The sequence below is a fragment of the Chelonoidis abingdonii genome, chromosome 1 (genome assembly GCF_003597395.2).
Source record: "Chelonoidis abingdonii isolate Lonesome George chromosome 1, CheloAbing_2.0, whole genome shotgun sequence".
Lineage (NCBI taxonomy): Eukaryota > Metazoa > Chordata > Testudines > Testudinidae > Chelonoidis > Chelonoidis abingdonii.
Genome location: NC_133769.1, coordinates 108,852,090 through 108,868,092, shown reverse-complemented (window position 1 = coordinate 108,868,092; position 16,003 = coordinate 108,852,090). Strand labels below are relative to the sequence as shown.

The 16,003-nt window shown below is 41.5% G+C and overlaps 1 protein-coding gene across 2 annotated transcripts in view; it reads right to left on the bottom strand.

The window, feature by feature from the left end:
• Nucleotides 1-16,003, bottom strand: part of KIAA1549 (KIAA1549 ortholog) — a 213,815-nt gene that overhangs the window by 29,652 nt on the left and 168,160 nt on the right. For both annotated transcript variants that reach the window (XM_032781967.2, XM_075068954.1), the window contains exon 11: nt 7,549-7,751. In XM_032781967.2, the coding sequence (XP_032637858.1) occupies nt 7,549-7,751 (203 nt within the window). The remainder of the gene's footprint in view (nt 1-7,548; nt 7,752-16,003) is intronic.

The window sequence follows — 16,003 nt, the reverse complement described above, 5'->3', positions numbered from 1 at the left end:
TATATCTAAAATTCTTATTATTAATCCCTAAGTGCATGACCTTGCACTTTTCACTATTATATTTCATCCTATTACTATTACTCCAGTTTACAAGGTGGTCCAGATCTTCCTGTATAGTATCCCGGTCCTTCTCTGTGTTAGCAATACCCCCCAGCTTAGCATTATTGTTATTCCATCCTTCCTCCTCAGCACCTCTGTTTACTTGTCTGTCTTAGATTTATATTATAAATTAACTGGGGCAGGGATTGTGTCATCCACACATTTACTAAGCATCTAGTACAATGGGTCCTCCATCTATTTGGGCATTCAGGAGCTGCAGGAATACTAATAATCTATAATTTCTTTTATCACTCAATTTAATTAGCTCATTGTAGGTATATACAGAACAATTAAAGGCAACCTTGTGTTTTCCCCCCACCAGCCTCTGAATTGCATGTATATTTCAGCTGAAAGCTATTCAAAAAACAGAATACAAAATAATAACAGGCCAGAATACGCTACATGCAACTGATTCTAAACTCAGTACTTCAGCAGATGATTAGCTGACGCGATAGTATGCATATTGGACATATAATCTTGCAAACATTCATAGTCTGTCAGTGCACTGATGCAATGGTTTCATGGAGTGGTCCACCAACCTTGCTAAGTGACAGATTTGTTACTGCTAGCAGATATTTGACCCAGGTACTAAAGTCTTCAACTAAGGTAGTGATCGATCTATCGGGGATCGACGTATCGCGTCTCGTCTAGACGTGATACGTCGATCCCCAAATGCACTCCCCGTCGACTCTGGACCTCCACCAGGGCGAGAGGCGGAAGTGGAGTTGATGGGGGAGCGGCAGCCATCGATCCCGCGCCGCAAGGACGCTAAGTAAGTCAATCTAAGTCGATCTAAGATACGTCGACTTCAGCTATGCTATTTTCGTAGCTGAAGTTGCGTATCTTAGATCGATTCCCACCCCCTCCCCCCAGTGTAGATCAGGCCTAAAATGTCAGCGTTCCCTAGAGAGAACACACTAAAATAAGTGCTGCTCAGGTAGGTGAGTTCTTCAGAAGTTCAACCCACCACGTGCACTTGTTAGTGCTCCTAACACAACTTCCCTCTCACCCTATGCATACTGCCAGTCTATCTAAAGAACTCCATACAAATTCTCTTCCTGCAAAAGTTGTATATTGGTTATTCAAATCCCAATACAAAATACTCCTGGAAAAAAAGAGAATCACTATATTAGGTACAAATGTTCCTCACTACATAATCTTTTTTACAGACAGAAGAGCCCCACAAACAGGAAAATGAAAGCTGATCTCTTTCTGTTTGAGCACCTCTTTGTCAGAACATAAGAATGCCCTTGCTGAGTCAACACCAATGGTTCATTTAGCCCAGGATCCTGTCTTCCAATAGTGGCTGGGGCCAGATGCTAGGGAGGGAATGAACATAACAGCGTATTTATCGAGTGATCCATCCCCTGTTGTCCATTCCCAGCTTAGGGCAGGCAGAGGCTTAGGTATGCCCAGAGCATAGCGTTGCAACCCTGACCATCTTGGTTAAGGATTTATCTAATTCTTTTTTGAACCCAGTTATACTTTTGGCCTTCAAAACATCCCCTGGCAACAAATTCCACAGGTTGATTGTGTGTTGTGTGAAGAAGTACTTCCTTACATTTGTTTTAAATCTGCTGCCTATTAATTCATTGGGAGACTCATGGTTCTTGTAGTATGTGAAAGGGTAAATAACACTTCCTTATTTGCTTTCTACACACCATTTATGATTTTATAGACATCTATCATATCCCTTGTCTCTTTTCAAAGATGAACAGTCTCACTCTTTCATCTCTCCTCGTATGGAAGCTGTTCCATACCCTTAATCATTTTTGCTGCCCTTCTCTGTACTTTTCCCAATTCTAATAAATCTTTTTTGAGATGGGATGACTAGAACTGTATGCAGTATTCAAGGATGAATTTATAGGGTGGCATTATGATATTTTTCTGTCTTATTATATATCTAGGAATTAGCAGTTTGCTGTTCCAGGCCAATGGGGGCTGCAGGAAGTGGCATGGGCTGAGGGATGTGCTGGCCACCGCTTCCTGCAGCCCCCATTGGCCTGAAAGGGTGAACCATGGCCAATGGGAGCTGCGATAGGCTGGAGCTGTGGACACTGCAGGTAAACAAACTGTTCCAGCCTGCCAGCGGATTTCCCTGATGGGCCGCGTGCCACAGGTTGCCAATCCCTGATCTATCCTTTTCCTAATGGTTCCTTACATTCTGTTAGCTTTTTTGAAGGTCATTGCACCAGAGAACTATCGCTGGTGACTCCAAGATCTCTTTCTTGAGTGGTAACAGCTAATTTAGACCCCATCACTTTGCCCATATAGTTGGGATTATGTTTTTCAATGTGCATTACTTTGCATTTATCAACACTGAATTTCATCAGCCATTTTGTTGCCCAGTCATCCAGTTTTGTGAGATCCCTTTGCAACACTTTGCAGTCTGCTTTGGACTTACTTATCTTGAGTAATTTCATATTGTATGCAAACTTTGCCACCTCACTGTTTCTCCTTTTTTCCAAGATCCTTTATGTATACGTTGAACAGCACTGATCCCTGTACAGATCCTTGGGGGACCCTGATATTTGCTGCTCTCCACTATGAATACTGACTATTTATTCCACCTTTGTTTCCCATCTTTTAACTAGTTACTGATCCATGAAAGGACCGTCCCTCTTATTCCATGACTATTTAGTTTCCTTAAGAGCCTTTGATAAGGGACTTTGTTAAATACATTCTGAATGTCCAAGTACACCATATTAACTGGATCACCCTTGTTCACATTTGTTGATTCTTTAAAATAATTCTAATAGATTGGTGAGGCATGATTTCCCTTTGCAAAAGCCATGTTGACTCTTCCCTAACATATTGTATTCATCTATACGTCTAATAATTCTGATCTTTCCTATAGTTTCAATGAATTTGTCTGATATTGAAATTAGGTTTACTGGCCGTAATTTCCATAATCGCTCCTGACCCTTTTAAAAAAAAATGAGCATTACATTAACTATCCTCCAAGCATCTGGTACAAGGGATGATTTGAACCATGAGTTACATACCATCAGTTACATACCACAGTTAGTAATTCTACAATTTTATATTTGAGTTCCTTCAGAACTCTTGAGTGAATACCATCTGGTATGGGTGACTTACTACTATTTAATCTATCAATTTGTTCCAAAACCACCTCTTCTGACACCTCCATCTGGGACAGTTCCTTAGATCTGACACCTAAACAGAATGGCTCAGGTGTGGGAATCTTCCCCATATCCTCTGCAGCGAAGGCTGATGAAAAGAATTCATTTAGCTTCCCCACAATGGCCTGGTCTTGAGTACTCCGTTAGCACTTTGATGGTCCAGTAGCTCCACTGGATTTTTTGGCAGGCTTCCTGCTTCTGGTGTACTTAAAAATGTTTTTTGCTGGCAGTTTTCATGTCTTCTGTTATTACTCTTCAAATTCTTTCTTGGCTTGCCTACTTATACTTTTATACTAGACTTGCCAGAGTTTATGCTCCTTACTATTTTCCTCAGTAGGATTTGATTTCCAATTTTTAAACAATGTCTTTTTGTCTCTAACTACCTGTTCTACTCTCTTGTTTAGCCAGAGGGGCATGTTTTTGGTCCTCTTGTTGTATTTTTTATTTGGGGGTGTACATTTAGTTTGAGCCTCTATTATGTGTGTTTTTAAAACTTTCCATGCAGCTTGTAGGCATTTCACTCTTATGACAGCGCCATTTAATTTCTGTTTAACTAATTTCCTCATTTTCCTCACTCTGTGCCTCTGTTCTACCTCCCACCCTTCCTCTTTTCTATTTAGATTTTTAGTAAATATGTATTTTATGGTAGCATACAAATGCCTTATTAGGGATTGGGGCTCCATTTTGCTGGGTGCTGTTGTAAGATGTTCAGGGCAGGGACTGTCCCTTATTATGCATTTATATCATGTATAGCACAAAAGGACCTCGATTTCAGTTGGGGCCTCTAGGTGCTTCTTGAACAAATAATCATCTTTATAATCAATAGTTTATATATCATAAGTCTCTTTCATTTGCTACTTGTTTAATCTACTACCCATCTCTAGGTGAAAGGTATGTACTAAGACAATCACTGAACCAGAACAGTCTACCCCGCTCTAGCTATTGAGTTAACTCTCTCCAGTCCAAGATGTAAGCCTTCTCTGCCAACTAGTTAAATTTTCAAACAAGCACCTTTGTGCTTTCTCCCATGTTGCCTCAAACACTTATAGGAGCTCCCCATAAACATCAACAAAACTACCTTATTATCCTCCTTCAAAACTCTCTTCTGCCATGACGCCTACAAAAAAACACTCGACAACAGTCAGGCTATTGGTGTGCTGAGACCATGGGCCTATCATGTTGATCAATACTGTTTTACTGTTCTCTTCTACCTTTCCATCTGTCTGTATCCATTTACTATCTCTTGTTTTATGCATCGACTGTAAACTCTGTGGGACCCAAACCATCTTTTTATTGTGTTTGTACTGTACCTAGTACAATAGGATTCTAATCCATGACTCAGTGCTCCAGTAAATACAAACAACAAATATGAATATTCACCATACTGTTTTGTACAGCATTATATTGAACCAGATTGTTTTATTCTGTACATTCCCACATAACCAAAGAACTGAAAGAATAAGCCATAAGATGTAATTCCTTAATGTGTCCGTCTTTCCCTCCCTCGAGGAGAAAATGTTTTAAACGTCTCACTGACAGCTGCACATCAACATATTATGAAGTGACTCCATAGGTAAACCTACATGGAGATTGCACTTAAAGCAGGGGGAAAATGCCCACATTTCAAATGTGGCATAATGATTTTTTAAATAAAATATTTATTAACTTTTCCAGAGGAAACATTTAAAAAGGCTTCTTTTTGAAATTTTACCATGTTTTCCTTTTTTTTTTTTTTTTGAGTTCCGCTAAAACCCTCAGACACCAGAGAAATCTCAAACTCCAAGCTACTCTCTCTCTTTTCACACTCTTACCATTTTTGCAATTTTAAAATGAAACACAGGAACTCAACTCTCTCATTTAGAATAATCTAACTGATCTGAGCCAAGATTAACTGACAGAAGTGTCAAGTTCCTTCAACTGCTTCTGTTTTCTGAGAAGCTGCTTGGTCCCTGACCCACTAGCTCTACTCCTTACAAAGCCCATGGAGAGGCAGGGAATATGGGGGATGGGCTCTGGAGAAGCCCATGTGTGGCAGAAGGGTGTCAGGAGGCAGGAAGAGTGAATGAAGCTTTGGGGTGCATGAGGGATTGAGTGGAGAAGTGTGGAGATTTTTAGGGGTGAGTTGGGGGTGCAGGGATCTGACACTAAGCAGGGAGACTTAGGTGGGAAGAAAAAGGGGAAGTCCATCCTCTGCTTTCTGGCACACCATGCTGCACAGAGCCAGAGGAGTCAAGTGCTTCTGTGAAGAAACAATGATTTACCAAAGGTTCCCCCACAGTGCTGCCAGCGCAATGCACTAGGAAGTCAAGGTAGCAGCAGATGAAGAGCCCTTCAAGTGCCGACAAGTCAGTGCAGAGGCTGTGTGCTGCCTAGACCCCCAAGGCACCATCTGTATGCCTCTCATTCTTCCCAGCAAGCCTCTCCACCCAAAACAGTCTCCACACGCACCCCTCACTCCCTCTCCACAGCCTCCCCCACCATCTCTCTTGGTTTCCCCTGGTCACAATGCAGTAGCACTGCAGGGAGCCAAGGTGGAATGAGCAACCAAGGTCGGGGACAGGAAGGGACAAATGGCTGTGTGTGTGTGTGTGGGGGAGCATCTGGGTGGCAAACAGGGATGGTGAAGAAGGAGTGGGAGCGAGCAGAGATGTGAAGGGGAGAGGAGGAAGAACTGGTGGAAAGTGCAGCAGAGAAGAGCTCTGTTCTGCTGAACCACTTGTGGTTCATCATACCATGGCTCCTCCTCTCTGCTTCAATTCTTCCCATCAGGCCCCACTTAGCTCTTGCCCATTTGTCCCACATTTCCATCTCACACAGTCCAAATTTCTGTATGCCCCCTCAGCCCAATCAAGTGTCATGCCCAGTTACACTCCTACAGCACTCAGTACTCTCCCTGCAGTACCACACTCCTTTTCCTCACAGACTTCCTCAATGCCCCTCCCCACCCAACCCTAATCATCCTAGGTACACACTTAACAGTTCTCACACCATCCTGTGCCCCATGTCCTCACACAGCCCCGCTCCTCCATATGCACCTCCTACCCATCATCTTCATCCATCCCACGCCCTGCTAATTCTCAGCCACATTCAGCTTTTAAATACTCATATGCATCAACACTGATTCTTCTCAGCGTTTCAGTTCTGAATGTGGTAAGGGAGTAGGGTAGCATTCGCCCAGGCAGTTGGGTGTGGAAGAACGGTGAAGACTGAGGCTGTAAAAGTTAGGGGTGCCAAAACTGCAAATACTTGATATAGGTGGTTTCATAAAGCACCAGTGACTTTCATTCAATCAGCACATTTATGAGCGAGGAAGTCACCCGTCTTCCACAAACCAATATCCAGTCTCTTCTGCAAAGCTGCAGCATATCCCAGTGTCCTGCTTTGGTGAGAACAATTCCGACAGCAGCTCTAGTCCAGTTTAGTTATGTGACACACACATATTCAGGAGAATATCAGAGTACCACATTCCTTCCTCAGTGTGCTGCAGAAGACAGAGAGAACTGGGCTGGTAGGAAACCTTCCTCATCACAATACTCTAGATAATTAATAGCTCTATGAGAGAGGAAGATGGATGGCTTCAGTCATCACAAATGCCACAGCACTAATATCTCTAACTCACTGTCTCAGCTACACACCCTTTCTTCCCACAGGCCTGATTCTCTCTGGCTCTAGCAGTGCAATGAGTAGCGGATGAATGATGATGTCATTCAGCCCTTGCTGATGGTCAGGAAATTCTAAGCGAAGGGTGATATGTTGTTCTCAACTTGCTTAGCTGTGGACCTTTGTGTCTGACATCAGTTTGAGGAGAGTGTTGGACATTTAGCAGATAGGTAACACAGTGAGGGGCACAGAAGAGAGTGTTATCTTTGAGTTTTGCAGCTTTTGTTGACTTGTGGGAATATGAGTCTGACTTACATATAATAATTGCAACCAGTATCACTAATAGGATTTCTTAATCACCCATTCCCCTACTAACCAGAAGCAATTACAAATTTCAATGCATTAAAAGCATACACTTAATGTTATCCCATAATAGGTAATGCTCTGAGTCTGCCCAGCCTACACCCTGCCCAAGATATCCCATTTAACTGAAAACACTGCAATTAAAAGCCAAAAATAAAAAATAAAAAGTAGTCTTGCAGTGGTGCCTATAAAGGTAGCTAGACAAAAGCTCTGATGAATTAGTAGAAAAAGCAAGTTCCAAAGCCAAGAATCCTTCACTGAAAATGCTTTGCAGTGTACAATAATATTTTGCATTTAATTAACCATAATCTATCCAATGCTACTTCTCTTCAGCTGAACTAACCTCCCTCTGTGTCGAACATTCTTTGAAGGCTTTGAAGTGATCTTTAATTTGGGGCTTGGCACATCTCCATTTTCAGAAGGGGTAGTGTCCTTAATAGGTCCTGGAAGAGGAGCTGGCTCATGAATGATCAGGATATCATCTTTGTTGTGCTGGCCCAGGTGCTGCTTAGCAAAATCAAACCCCTTCACACTGGGGGCTTGTAGCTGTTATGAAAGAATAAAGACAAAACAAAAAACTTTGAAAGACAGTAAGTGTAAAAGCTTAATGTCAGGCTGTTGTTCAGAGTTGTAACCAATGATCTTTAGGATGGTAACCAGATAACAGGTTCCAACGGTGAGTGGGAAAGGGCTATAAAAAGAAAAACACTCTCTGCAAACATATTTTAAGATACAAAGGCAAAAGCACCGGGGAGAGAAGGCATTATGTTGCTACCACACAGACAACTAATTTCTTAGATTTAATAATTACAATAATATCTGTCATTTTTATTGGGGTTTCCATCCGAGGGTCTCAAAGCACTGCACAAACTTTACAAATGTGCCTCAGTACCAATGAGATATGGAAAGATTATTGTTCCCATTTTGCAGATGAGACTGAGGCATAGAGATACAGAGGACTGTAGAAACTGCCATACCAGATCAGCAGGGCTGGCTCCAGGCCCCAGTGGGCCAAGCGCGTGCTTGGGACAGCATGCCGCGGGGGGTGCTCTGCTGGTTGCCGGGAGGGCGGCTGGCGGCTCCGATGGACCTCCCGCAGGTGTGCCCAGCCGTGGGACCAGCGGACCCTCCGCAGGGACGCCTGCGGGAGGTCCACCAAAGCCGCGGGACCGGCGAGCGACAGAGCGCCCTCGCGGCGTGCCGCTGTGCTTGGGGTGGCGAAATGGCCAGAGCCGGCCCTGCAGATCAGATCCAAGACTATCCTTCCTTATCCCATCTGCACGGTATTGCTAAATTACAATAGATGATTCTGACTGTTTTGGCTGGGAAGCGGTGCTCTGAAGGACCAATCCTCACCAGGACCACAAAGCCAAAGTGCAGGTGCAATCGGATCACTGTTACTAATGGGTTGGTTCTGTGCTTTAAGCAACAGCAATCCCTGTGGGAAAGCAGGAAAGGAGTTACAGGGCCTCAGGAAACCACAAGATTAAAAACTTTTTAACTACCTGTACTGGGCTTCAATTTGGATGCGGGGAAAACAGTTTGTCAAGTTCTGCTAATGTAAAGAAGTTATGGCTCTCACATCATTATTTAGGTAACACTCTTATTGGATTTAATGGGAGTTTTAGCTGAGTAAGGAGTTCATAATTGGGCCTTAATAGTCTAAATAATATTTACAAAATAGTTAACTTCTCATTTTAATAATATTTGTTATTGGCTCTTTCAGTTAATCAAATTATGAGAATGAGAAGTTCATCTGCTAATTTTCCAGACCTTGAAATAGTCGGAAACTGTGCCATTCTAATTTTTTACACATTTTTTTAAAAATTGCTTTTCTTTAGGTCACATTTAATTAAAAAGTCTAGAAGCTGAAAGTAGGAAAAACCTTTGACAATTCTGGTTTGCACAGTAAACACACACACATGATGGCTGCATAACAAACAAAGCCACCACTCTGTTCCCAAAACAGGTTTCCCACAAACGGAAAGGTGTGTCTGGGTATGCTGATGGGTTCATCTAGTTCTAAATGTTTAAACGAGCTCCCTTTCATTAAGCCTGGCATGCAGTTTCCAAATACAAACAGGCTGATAAAATGCCAAAACAAGTCTGCCCATGGAACATTTTGAGATTGGAAAATATTTTGACTAAGGTTCTAGAAGAGCATGTTAAAGAAGTGTGCACTATCTGCTTGATCCAGCAGATGGTGATAGAAGCCCTTCAGTTGAAAAGACTCCTTGATAAGGGCATATATGACACATGCCTAATGGTGTCTTTTTTGGGATACATTTTGCACAAGAGGAGCAAACATATAAGTTTACTAGATATTTTGGACTTCCTCAACTTTTTCTCCCCCGCTTCTCCCCTGCAAGGTGAAAGAGGGCAGCATTCAGCATTATGGGCCAGATCCTGACATTAATAAATCATAGATCTATTGACTTCAACTGAGCTATGTTGATTTATACCATCTGAGGATCGAGCACTGATTCTCCACCTTTATTGACTTCCGCACCCACAATCCCAGCCATTTATCTGAACCTTTCCTGAAACTTAGCTCCCCCACATTGCATTCCCCTCTTCTGCACATAATCTTATTGACTTTAAAAAATATATAAAAAAGACCAATGTCTGACACACAAATATAAAAAGACCTTCCTCTTTTCCCTTTCTCCTCCACTTCCCTTCCCGCCTTCTTCTTCAACACCCTTTCCTCCAACTCATTCACTTGCTCACTCGACCCCATCTACTCCTTGCAACTATCCTCTCCCCCAAATCCCTACTCTGACCCACTCCCTATCCTTCCTCCACAACCTCTCACTTTCTCTGGTCTGCTCCCCCATGAGCAGAACACTCACCCTGCCCCTATAACTACTGCTCCATCTTCCTTCTGCCCTTTCTCTTTACATTTATTCAGTGTGACATTTATAATTGCTCTCTCAAGTTTCTCCCCTCCAACTCCATCCTGCCTCCTTCACTCCACCAAAACCCCTCTCACCTGAGATCTCTTGCAGCCTCTTCCTAAATCTCAGATATTCTACTCCATCCCCATCCTCCGGGGGGGGGGGGGAGGGGGGAGAAAAGCAAATCTTCTCCCTTTATACCCTGGATGATCTTATCCACTCAAGTGGCTTCAACTAACAATTGCCAATTACTTAAAAATTACCAATGATTAGGAAATGTCAGAATTAAGGTTGCCCATGAAAATTTAATTCAGACCCTTTGTACATATAACATTTTTAATGATATGATCACATACTATTTCCCCCCAGGACCCTTGCCTCATTCAGTACACAGGATGGACTGTTCTCCAAGGATAAACCAGAACTGTGTGGTGCTAGAGGCTGTTTTCTGCCTCCTCTGTTGTAGAGAATGGAAGGTGTCTAGTGAATGAGTTAGGGGAATGCAGGGAGATGGAGGCTGTTATCTTCCATGTTGATCTGCCACTAGAGGAGAATGAGACATGCACTTTGCCAGTGGTTTCAGACTCACTTGCTGACAGTAGAGGAATGGCGACTCAGGTCACCACTCCAGGTTTTGGAGGGGCATGTGGGCTACTGGCCACACACCACTCTACTCTGTTTCCTCAATGTCTGACCACTCTGGTTTCTCATCAGACCTCAGTCTTCCTCCCTGCTCTCAGTCCCAACCTTCCTGCCCAGTCACTCCCTGTCTCCCCTTCTTGGGGTTCCCAGTTCAAGTCTACTCCCTCTGCTGTCCTCCGAGGTCCATCTTTTTATCCTTCTGCATTCCCAGGCAGCAGGTTTCTCATCCATGCTGCCTTGGTGCCAGTAGAGGGAGCACTGAGAGCACAGGAGAGATGGGATCCCTGATCTCACTTCTGGTGTCTGACCACAAATCTCCCTGGAATGGCTAAGGCTGTGGGCTCAGCCTCTGCAACCCTGGGATAGAACATGTTCAGCACAGATGGAATCTTCTGAAAATTTCACACCCAAACTCTACTAAAAAGCCTAATGTACAAACTGCAGTTTTTCTAAGGTTTATAACTTGGTTACATTTTTCAACAAAAGACATATCCCTGGCATAAATTCCACCCTCCTGCCAAATTTTGAGCCCTTGCTCCAAAGCGCACAGGCTCTAGATCTCCTCAGAAAAACAGTTCTAAGACTGTTTTAGTAATATGTACAAAACAATGTATGTTTCCTTAATCTCATTCTTTTAAAATAGCAGAATCCTTTGTCGAAGCTTCCCAAAATGATTCAGCCTGAAACAGAGACCCAACATGGGAAATTTCAGCCAAAAGTTTAGCAAAATTATAAGCAACTGAAAACAGGACGTCAGGCAACCTTTACTACAGCTCGACAGGAGCTACCGGCTCTGCCTACTATATATCTGTATCTATCTATAAAATCTGAAGTTAGTTTGGATTTACTGAAGGTGGCCCTTCATGCAACTCCTACCATTTGACCTAAGCTGTTCTCAAAACATACTCGCTGCTCAATATTTTTATTAAAAACAGAAAAAATTAATATATTTTTGGATACAGATACAATGCCCATAGACTCCAATTTTGTAAAAAAAACAATACCCCTCTACATTTCTATGATCTTCATTCTTTTGAACTCATGATTCTTATTAAAAATGATATTGGCCAAAATCACATCCTTGGTGATGTGTCAAAAGGACATTGCAATACAAATCCATATTCAGCAAAGCAAGATCGTCATAACACTGAGATGCAGTGGAATAAATAACACCAGTTTAGTTCAAGACGGAAAAGGCTTTGAGGCATTCCTGTAGTTGTTTTCATGTGCTACGCAGACTACTTTCATCTTTCTCTTTTGTAATAAAAAGCAATAAGCTGTAGCAGGCTGACCTGATTACATGATCTATGTTCGTCTCTGAACAGAGGTAACCAGAATCCCATGGGTAAATCAGTCATTTTATTCCTCATACACTAGGGAGGGAAATTGTGGGGGTAGGAATGGAAGAGACCAAACTATTACACCTTTCTGAAGAAAACACATTTTTGCTGGTACATCTGTCTATCCAGGCACTGAAATAAAACCTCCCAGCTTCATTTTATTGCCTTCTCAGCCCATGCCTAAGACTGCACAAAAACAGTACTTTGAAAATCTCAGGTTAGGTTACCTTGGGGGGATGTTTAATTTTACATTGTAAAAAACTCAATTTTTAAAACTAAGTTTCTAAATGGCAAAACAAAAAGCAGTTACAAAATTTAGTGAAAAGTACCGTCACACTTTCAATAAAGAGAATGAGCTAACCCATTGTTAAGGCAGCTGCTGTTCAGCACAAGGTGTTCAACACAAGGTAATATCTATTGAAATCGAGAGTCAAGATTTTTAAAAAATTGGTGCCTCGGGTTAGCCTCTGAAGTCTGAATTTAGATACTAAATTCAATGGGAGCTCTTAGGTGACCGATACTTTTGAAAAATCAGACCATTTATTCAGGTGCCTACATATGGATTTAAGGAGACTAGCATGAGGATTCCATTTCTGAAAATCTTGGCCAAGACATTCAATAATGTTCATCCAATCAAGAGAGATGAGACTGGCTGAAAATCTATTTGACGCTTTTAACATAAGCCATGTGTTTGCCAATATACTCTTTTCCTAGGTAAAGGCACAACATGCATGAAACCAATTTGTTTTCCAATAATACTGTTTGGACACACATCTGTGGATGGTTAGAATGGAAAACAATATGGAGGAAACTGATTTTTTAAAAATGACGTACTCATTTTGTAAAGCACTCATCATGCATCTTCTACACGTACAGCTACTATTGATATATTATTCTACATATTATATTTGAGACATTGTTTTTTCTATTTATTTTTACATGAACAGTATTGCCTTGTTCTTTGAAGAGACAAATATATGAACAGAGGTTGCCAAAACATATTGCTAATGAAACAAAGGAACTAAGTTTCATCCCAAGAATAATATTTCAGCTCTGGCAGCTAATCTGTGAACAGCACTGGAAACCCTGTAAAAATGTCTTGCTGAATTATGACGTAGCTAAAATGCTAGTGCACACAATTCTGGAAAACCAACAGGATAAAACAGTGAACATTTACTTTAAAAAAAACTTCCCAGTAAAGATATTTTGAAATCTACTAATTTAAATCTGGGGAGGAAAATAAAGCCAATAAACATAGCACTAGCAGACACTGAAGAGCTATTTCAGTGGTCTGACAGCTAAAAGTTATACAATGATCACAGAATTCCACTATTTCAGATTTACAGCATTAAGTTCTTGTATGTATTCCGAGGATAACATAGCATGGTCAAGTGTGAATTCATTGTACTCCTCTCAGAATGCACTAGTAATGCAAACTATTTCTAGCAACGGCTGTGCATACAAAGGTGTACATTTAACTGCACTTTATTTGGTTTACCATTTCTCGATCCAATTCTCCAAGTTATTTTTAAAATTATATTTTTTCCAAGTGACCTATTAACCAGTTCCCACCCCCCCGCCCAGCACAGTATTAAGAGAGACATTTGGAAACATTTACCATTAACTAAAGTTTTGGAACTATCAAGACACACATTACATTTTACCATTTAATCTCACTGTGTTTGTAGGTTATCACTCCTCCTCACCTACTCCAGGTTTGTTTTCACATTGCTTATCTAGATTGTAAAGCTCTTTGGGACAGGAGCAGGGTCCTTTTCTACTTACCTGCTGCAGTAAGAGGAGGTCCTGAGATATAAACCTTGGTATCAGAGGCCTGATTTGAGGCCTAAGGCCTGAACTAAGGTAATAGTCAAGACTTTGCTAACATAAAGTAAAGTTAAGCTGGGAGCCAGAGGCAGGCCTTGCTCACAGAAGCTGGCAAGGAAAGGGCTGATGCTGCAAAAAGAGACATACCTAAAAGGTACTGGACACCAGATAGCAGAACATTCGCATACTTGTACGCTCCACACAGATAACAAAGAACAGGCTGACCCATCCCAATGACAGGGCCAAAAGGTTAATATGATGGATAGAGTTGTTTTGTTCGAATCAACTTGTACAAGGTGAGAAGCGGCACCTTACTGTGTAGAGGGGTTGTACCTTGCTACATGGAAGGGTTGCACCTCAGTACATCAGGAGTGATGTGTAACTTGTTTGTACCTGTATATAAGAATGCATCCCTGGGGCGGTGTTTTTGTCCAGCCTAGGGGACAGTGGAAAGTCCCACTGCTGACTGAGCTGAGTCCATTGCCAGGGAGCACATACGTATTGGCTAGCTGCACCTTAGCAGCACTTTGGACTTTGTTTGCCAGGGAGCTGGAGACTGTGTTTCTCTTCGACAATAAACCTGGCTGACGTGCCTTCGTACCTTACTAGAGTCTGTGGTCACAGAGTTCTCTCGGGGTCTGCTGTGTCAGCTATCTGCGCAGAGCTGGGACAGCACACAGAGGGAACACACGCACGCAGCCGATTGATATCAACATTGAACAGAGCAGAGCACCACACCGGTAGCATCTGACAACACCTGCCTGTAAAACGCATATACAAGTAATAAATGCATACAATATTTGAATTCAATAATAATGATAATAGGTGCTATGCTGAAAGTATAAGAAATGGAAGTCTTCTGTTTATCAAAAGGACCACTTCAAAAGACAAGAGCCAGAATCATGCTTTGTCAATTCATGGCCTCTCTGAAATTACCAAAAAGGGAATCACTTGTACTTGTGGATATGATTAGCACAGGAAATAGAACATGAATGATGCTAACAATTCTTGTCATAACAGGCCACAGAACAGTTTGTACTGTTTTTTAATTTTGATTAACCATTGTGAATAGCATAGGAATCACTCATAGCTGCTGGACCAGGAAACATTTTATCTGAAACAAGAATGGCAACTAGGGTGGCAAAGTGCTAAATGTAATACAAATGTAATGAATGACCACAGTGTGTCTATGCAACACTGTTCTCTACTAGTTGGGATATCTCACATGTTTTGTGTACGTGAGAATGCCATCATCTTCCTGTGATTGGTTTACAGAGAATACAACCCCTAATACATCAGTTAATGGCAAGTCTCCCTGAGCACAAGTAGGAGAGGTTTATGGTTTTGGAGCAAAAAGTCCTGACGGGTACAATCAACTGCAAACACAAATAACAGAATTTAAATGTTTAACAACTTGGCTGTGCTAAAAAATAGGTAATTAGAAGTAAGATTGTATCATCTGTAATTTACTGCAGGCACATAATTTGAAAAATTTGACCTTGGAATGTCTAATTCATATAGGTGACCAGATAGGTTCCTATATAAGACAAAGCTTCAAATATTGGGACATCTGGCCACCCTAAATCCATATTGTGCAAATACTTACTGAAGGAGGAATCTCTCAAAAAGCATCACTTCAGAGCTCTGCCTCAAGGTATTTTTTTTTAACCTTGAAACTCTCAGATATCCATTCCGAAGCACCTTTTTTTGAAAGCTTCTTTTCAGTGATTCATGTTACCCTCCCCAATCTTTCTGTACTGGGTTTCATGCCACCTGCATATATTACATGCTATAAAAAAACCCTCAATTCATCTTCTCAACCATGCAATACATAGTCTACAATATACTGTGCTTCAACATTATATCCTTCCTTCCTGTGAACGGCGCCTTGGATATTTTAATGAATACTATGGTATTTAAAACCATCTATTTCTCCACATTACATTTTTTTCTTTTAAAGATTTTTAGAAAATACAAACATTGTTAACGAAGTCTCCTAGTATTTGGAAAAATATAACTTCCATAATTAAAAATTCTAATCCTTCTGCGCTTCTAAATACTACTGAAGAAGAATCACCTTGCCTACATTAAA